The sequence below is a fragment of the Alligator mississippiensis genome, chromosome 6 (genome assembly GCF_030867095.1).
Source record: "Alligator mississippiensis isolate rAllMis1 chromosome 6, rAllMis1, whole genome shotgun sequence".
NCBI lineage: Eukaryota > Metazoa > Chordata > Crocodylia > Alligatoridae > Alligator > Alligator mississippiensis.
The window spans coordinates 83,861,751-83,868,755 of NC_081829.1; the positions used below are offsets into that span (position 1 = coordinate 83,861,751).

The 7,005-nt window shown below is 45.5% G+C and overlaps 1 protein-coding gene across 1 annotated transcript; it reads left to right on the forward strand.

Moving 5' to 3' along the window:
• The first annotated feature begins 5,796 nt into the window (after positions 1-5,796).
• On the forward strand, positions 5,797-6,294 carry LOC106739288 (tropomyosin alpha-4 chain-like). Its single transcript, XM_014600929.2, has one exon. The coding sequence runs from the start codon at positions 5,797-5,799 to the stop codon at positions 6,292-6,294; it is 498 nt and encodes a 165-aa protein (XP_014456415.2).
• Positions 6,295-7,005: the final 711 nt, after the last annotated feature.

The following is a 7,005-nucleotide window of genomic DNA, read 5'->3' on the forward strand; positions in this document are numbered from 1 at the left end:
GGGCACTAGCCCACCCCCCTGTAGACTGGGTTGCATCCACAGCTGGGCTTGCCCCCTCCACCCCCTTATCAGCCAGGCCTTACTGCTCCAGCTAAGGAGCAGAGGGGTGAGGCCAGCCCTGCTCTCTGGAGCAGAAAGCACAACCCAGCCAGGGCTGGAAAGCATGCTGGGATGCAGAGAGACTCTGATTTAACTTGAACCAGGAAGGGGTCTGGGACAGAAGTTTCATAAACCAGCTTGTCCCAAATCAGTTAAGTCTGATACGACATTCAACCAGGTTTATCTTAAACCAGGTTCAGCCATTTTGAAACTGGTTTATATGCACTGTGCTTTTGTTCTGTTACTGGTTTATGTGTAACTTCTGTCCCAAGTCTCTGAGATCAATCTGTGTAGTGCAACAAAGAAGATTGAGGACTGACTTGATCAGTCTTTAAGTGCACCTACTTAGGGAATAAAATGTAGAAAATAGAGGGTTCTTCAGTTTAACAAATTCAGACTAGCAATTACTTGTAAAGTTTTATTAGTTAAGGTAATTAACTATTGGAGTCACTTCCCAAGTTTTTTATGGATACTCCATCAATACCAACACTGAAATCAAAACTTGATGTTCTTTCCCCCCTAAAAGATACGCTCTATTTCAAATAGGAATAAATTCAGGGAAGTGTCCTGGTATATATTATGTAGGAAGTCAGACTAAATAACTACAGTGGTTCCTTCTGGCCTTATGCCCCATACATCTATGAAAATGTCACCACTGGATTTCAAACTTTTTCTTCTATAGAGGAATTTCAAATTTTAATTTTCATCCTGATTGAAGACAAAAATAAATATAAAAATATCAGAGTTTTTGTCATGATAGTAAATGTATTTTTATTCATAATATTAATTTATTTATTTATTGCCAATTACTCATTTACTTTTTTTCTTTTTGAATAGGAATTTCCTATTTCTGAATAGGAGCCAACATTCATTATTAGGTCTGTGTTGTTAATCACCTAAGTAGCTTTGTAGAGTTTCTTCTAGATTAGATGACTGACAATTATTTATGCTAAAATCCCAATTATATTCTGAGTTCACAAGTATCCAGGGGTAAACTGAATACTAATAAGTGATTTAAATGACCCGACATAGTAGAGAAATGTAAATTTGGGAATATATTTGCAAATAAGATTTTTGTGGTTTATACTGTTTTATTTTTCAGTCTGCTTACCTATAAACTCCCAATGGTGTGAGAACTTCAGAGCCTGAGCTAAAAGACCTTTTCATTCAATAGATCAAAACATTATAGTTCAAAGCCCTTTCTATGTCTATTGGTTAAGAAAAGGTGTTTACTGTTTACATCAGAGCACTAAGTGTCAGAAGTTTCTGGCTCCATTCCCAAATCTGCAGCTGACTCATAGTGTAAGCTTTAGGCAAACAGTTAACCTTTCTGTATCTCAATTTACTCATCTGTAAAATGAAGATGACAATTCTTACTTACCTCACAGGGAATCTGAGCTAAGGACATCAGTGCTTGTAAAACTCATTAAGATCCCAAAGGTGAAAGTCACCAAAGTTTGAAATGCAAATTATTAATAAAGAGTTATTTTTAAAGGTATGTGTACAGTATTTTGGATGCTAATCAGAAACATTTTGCATTTGACAAAAGGCCTGTCAAATATTCTAAAGTCAGTGCTGATGAATAGACCTGATGACCTAGCATTAACATTTTGCCCTGCTATGAAGAACACTAGATTTCTTTTTTTTTTCTCACTTCCTGGGTTGCAATCAGACTTAACTTAACTTAAGCACTGACCTCTCCAAGCAGAATAAAGAACAACAACCGTTTGGCTCCTTAAAGGAGCCATTTTTAGTTCTTAGCTGGTGGATTCTGCAAGTTTCAATAGCAGAACCAGGATTAAGATCCCCAAAGAAAACTTCTGAACCAATAAAACATACAGTGCATCCCAGAAATGTGAAGACAGCAGTTTTTATACTGTTCAGGTTATGTGAAACCCTTTCAAAGAGGATTTCAAGTTGTTTCTATGTTCCCATGTGCTGCAAGGTGCTGTGTATTTTCTCTAACATACTGAGCATCCTCTTTTCTAATTGTCTTCTATGGAAGTTGAGTGCTCCAGACATTTCTTGGAATGGGATTATTAGTAGGAAAACCCAGCACAACAGGAATCCTTCTGTGGTTCTGAAGGCAAACCACAAGAAAGCAGAGGTATGCAGGGTGTAATTACAGTAATCGACTGAAGTGTGAAATGCAGCAAGAAATGCAGAAATCCCAAGGAAATGCCATTATAATGGGCAAAGACCTGTATTTACAAATGTCACTTACGTTTATTTGAGTCACCATTCAAAGGGTAAGTCATCATTTCCTTTTAAACTTGCTTTTTCTTTTCTGCCCTCGTAGTCTTGTAATCTCATGCCTCCATTTTCTGAAGGGAGAAGATACAACTACAGTGAAGATGAATAGGATCCCTAATCACTTCATACCGTCTGCAGAGACACCAAGAAAAATGAGTCATTATTGCTTGCAGTTTTCAGGCGTTTCAAGGGCTGCACCTCCAACCTTTGCTATACAGATCTGTAGGAATGGCTCCATCTACAAAATTCATTTCACATCTTAACATAACGTGACATATAGCACATGAAATGACACAACAGATAACAATGTTCACCCACATGGTTTGTTGCCCCATGTCAAGCATTATGCCATGTCATATGTTAGTGATACGAAAACAAAAATATGGTCTTTATTTTTCCAGAATCACAGCAAACAACCACATCTCCTCGTATTTACATGTCTCTGAATGTCCTGATCTTCTGAAATACTGGTTGTTTTCAGCCCCTGAATAGTCTTACTATTTACTGATATGAATTTTTTTCCTCTTTGTCACATGATTTCTAAGGCTGGGAGCAGGAGGCTAGAAGGGATCTCCTGGGCAGCCCCAAACAATTGTTGGAAACTGTTAGGTTGACAGTAATGTAGATTTTTGGGGAGCACTGGATCTGCAACTGAATAAAGGCCTTTTTTCTGGGTCTCAGCAGAGCTGCTGGTCACAAGGCAGAATGATATATTAAGACTAACCTTGCAAATGCTTAGGTAAGCAGTTTTCTAAACAAAGTAATAGTGTTAAAGCCCATTGTGTAAGAGGAACAAGATGCAGCCCACCAGCTATCGTCAAGGGATAAAGTAGAAGCAAGACCTTGGAGATGGTGCTGAACTCAGCAAAGAACGAGAAAGAACCAGCAAGTGACCGAAAGCAGCAGAGGTCAAAGTCTTACACGTGCGCTCTTAGCAGAGAGGCATGCAAATGAAGGAAATGCATAAGCAATGCCATGCTAATGAAGTAAGCAGTAAACTGAGGAGGAGCTTGAAGTGGGAGGAGAAATAGGTGGAACCCGAGGAAGGACATAGGTGGAGTGAATGTTAATATGTATGAACCAAGGTCTATAAAATGTTCAGTGCTGCTCCCCATGTTTATAGGCTGGGTGTCTGTGAGGGAGCTCACCCAAAGCTGTCTCCATTCTGAATAGAGCTGTTGTGAGCCATGTGTGCTGGTGTTTGCTCCCTGCTTGCTCTGGCTAATGAGCAACAGGATCCATGGGCAATTGGACCGTCATCTCTCTAGTCATTGGGCACCACATAGAGTTGGGGTCTAACAGAAACAATCCCTTTCATAAACTCATCCAGCTCCATCTCAATTGTACTTAGGTTTTTCTTCCCTCTGCTCATGCTGGGATGCTGTTGCAGAGCTTCAGTGCTCTGATGATTACAAACATTCTTTTAATTTTCAGTCTAAATTTAATCAGGGATGGCTTGTACCCATTTGCTCTTGTTTCAGCTTTGTCCTTTAGTTTAAATTGTTTCCCTCCCTGGTGTTTATCACTTTGATGAATTTATAAGTGTTGCGGCGCACCTTGCTGCCCCGCTCCTAGAGAGGAGAGAACTGCTGGGGAAAAGCCGTAGCAGAGATAATGAGCACGGCTGCAGGTTACCAGGGCAACTAAGGAAAGTCAGCTGATCCTGAGGGGGCAGGGCCTGTCTCCTATAAAGCCTAGAGCCAAGGCTAGGCTGGCAGTTCTCTGCCAGCAGCCAGAGGGGCAGGGGCAGGGGCAGGGGCAGGGGCAGGGAGAGGGAGAGGGAGAGGGAGAGGGAGAGGGAGAGGGAGAGGGAGAGGGAGAGGGAGAGGGAGAGGGAGAGGGAGAAAAAGCCTAACAGCAAGTATAGCTCGGGAGAGCTCCAGACGCTGGAGCAATGATGTTAAATTACAGCCAGGAGGCTTATGTTGTTAGGGCCCAGTGCCTTGTGTTTTGGTTATAGCCAGGAGGCTGGTGTTTGCTTTAGTGTTTGTATTACACCAGTGGTTTGGGTGAGGCTATAGGGGTTGGAGGAGGCCTCATAGGGACCCCAGAGGGGTGGGGCCCTAGCGCCAAGAGGGCACATTATCCTCATAAAGGGACCCACAGTGGTGTGGGGGCCCTAGCGCCAGTGAGAGCACAGTACTCATAGGGGGGCTCACAGAAGTGTGAGGACCCCGACGCCAGTAGGGGCGCAGCTTACGGGGTGTGTAGACCCCAGCCCAGAGAGGGGCATTTAAAGAACCCAGTGTGGGCACAGCAAGTCCCAGAGAGAGGGGCGATTTTAGAAGGAAGCCCAGGGTGGGCATAGAGAGCCCCAAACAGGGGGCGGTATTATTAAGGAGCCCAGTGGGGGCCCGGAAGATCCCAGAGAAGGGGGACCATTGCGAGGCCCAAGAGGGGCAATGTTTGAGAGTCCCCAGGGGGCAATATGTGAGAGGCCAAAGGGGGAGCAAGATTGAGAAGCCCAGGACGGGCGTAGCAAGCCCGGTAACAGGCTAGCACTACAGAAAACCCAGGACAGGGGCAGGGTGCTGCAGTGGACCCAGACGAAAGGGGTTAGCAGTACAGCGCCCCAGGAGAAGGGCGGTGCTGCGGTGGTCCCCAGGAAAAGGGGATAGCAGCACAGTGCGCCCGGCAAATGAAAGGTTAGCAGTGCGGTGGGCCTAAAAGACTGGTGGTTCGAGAGGATGTCCCAAAGAGGACTAGATTATTTTAGAGAAGGCCCAGAGTGGGCCTCAAGAGTCCCAAGAGAGGGGCAGTGTTACTAAGAGTCCCAGTGAGGGGCACTGTATTAGAGAGAGCCCAGAGTGGGCACAGTAAGAGCCCAGGAAGGGGCACTAGCATAGAGACATACGGAGAAGGCCCTAGAGCGGGCTAGATTACAGAGGAGGACCTGAGAAAGCGGGTGTGTATTTTGACCAGACAACGTCTGTCCAATCTGCGAGGCTTGGGGCATGGTATTAGGGGCTGGTAGGAGCCACGCATAGCCCATAAGGCTGGGGTGCCCGAGTAGCACCCATCATACGGGGAGACCACAAGAGTCCAGGAAAATCGCAGGGACAGAGGTCCCGAGTAGCCGTGCCCAAGGAGGAGTAAGGTAGCCTCCCTATTATATTTACCAGCAAGACGTGGCGGGCAAGAATAAGAGGGTGCCTTGGGCCGGCCTTGACACAGTGCGAGGGACCTCAGGGAGCTCGCGGCCCTCCTGCAGGTGCCGCCGTGACAGCGGTGCATTGGCCGGGAATCGAAGGCCGTGCACGGGGAAGGAACCCGTGTCCCTAGGAAGGGAAGAACGAACCTGAGGGCTAGATAAATATAAAGAGAGATGAGGCAGTGAGACTGGGGCTTGAGAGGATAAGCCCAGATCAAAGACAAGACTACCAGTTGGAAGTATAGAAGAGAAGACGTTGGGTCAGGTCTAGAGGAAAAAAAAAAAGTTTAACTATGGCAGCAGTAGCAGCTCTAGAAGGCAGGTGGCAAGAAGCCTTCACCTGGCAGTTGCGGGTGGATGAGGCAGAGGAAAAAGCTGCCCATCTAGAGCTGGAGTTAGAAATGATGAAATCAAAGAAGGAGCAAGCCGAGGCAAAAGTGGCCGCTTTAGAGCTGCGAGTACAACCTGGTAAGAAAGAAGACGGGTCTAAAGAGATAAAGCGCCTGATTGCAGCGGAGGCAGAAAAGACTCGAGCGCTGGAACGGCTCATGGCAGAGGAGGCCAAAAAGAGCAGACAGCAAGAGGAGAAGCTGCGAGAGATGCAGAAGGAGATGGCTGAATGGAGGAGGAAGTCTCCAGAGCCTGATATGGACCAAATAGGAGAACAAAAGGAGGTAATGCAAAAACTTGAAATATCTAAGAGCCTTATAGGAGCCCTCCAGAAAGAAGTCCATAGTCAGGTGGCACAGATAGAGAGCCTGCTTGAGGACTTGGAGAACTGGCAAGAGTGATGCGACCAGGCCGAACACCTGGTGGGAGAGCTGAGGGAAAAGCTTATAGAGAACCATACCCAGGCAGAAGAGACCAGGAAAGGGATAGCAAAGGAAATGCAAAAAGTGAAAGAGTATATGGCAAACCATGAGGCATTACAGAAGCAGTCCCTCGAAACAGAGCTAAGAAAGAGAACAAAGGAGTGTGTAGAGTTGCGGGCTCAAAGGCAAAAGGTGGAAAGAGAAAAGGACCACCTAGGGAAAGAGATGCAGTCCCTGAGGACCCGTTTAGAAGAGAGCACAGCCAGGGAGATGACATTGAGGGTAGAGATTGAGCAGCAGATGGTACAGGCTGCCCAAATCCAGAGAGAGAGCCTGACCACAATAGGCCTGCAATTGGAGGAACATGCCTCTATGATTAAGGCAGGATACGAGGAGCACCTTAAGGAGTCTAAAGGCTTGTAGGCCCTTTGCTTATTCCTAATATTTTTTTGAGGTGGTCATTCACATAGTCGAGTCTGAAGAACTTCCTTACAAGATCTTCCTTACAAGAAATTTGGTATCTTTAAATTAAAGATATTCAAGCCTTCCTCTACATTCAAGTACATAAGTTCCTCAACCAAGATTACCTGTGTTACTAGTCTCTTGGGACAGGAGCTCTTTCACTGAGAGGTAAGCTACTATGTTCTTTTGTGGTGGTGAGCTTTTGCAGAGTGGCTGACATGCTGTAAA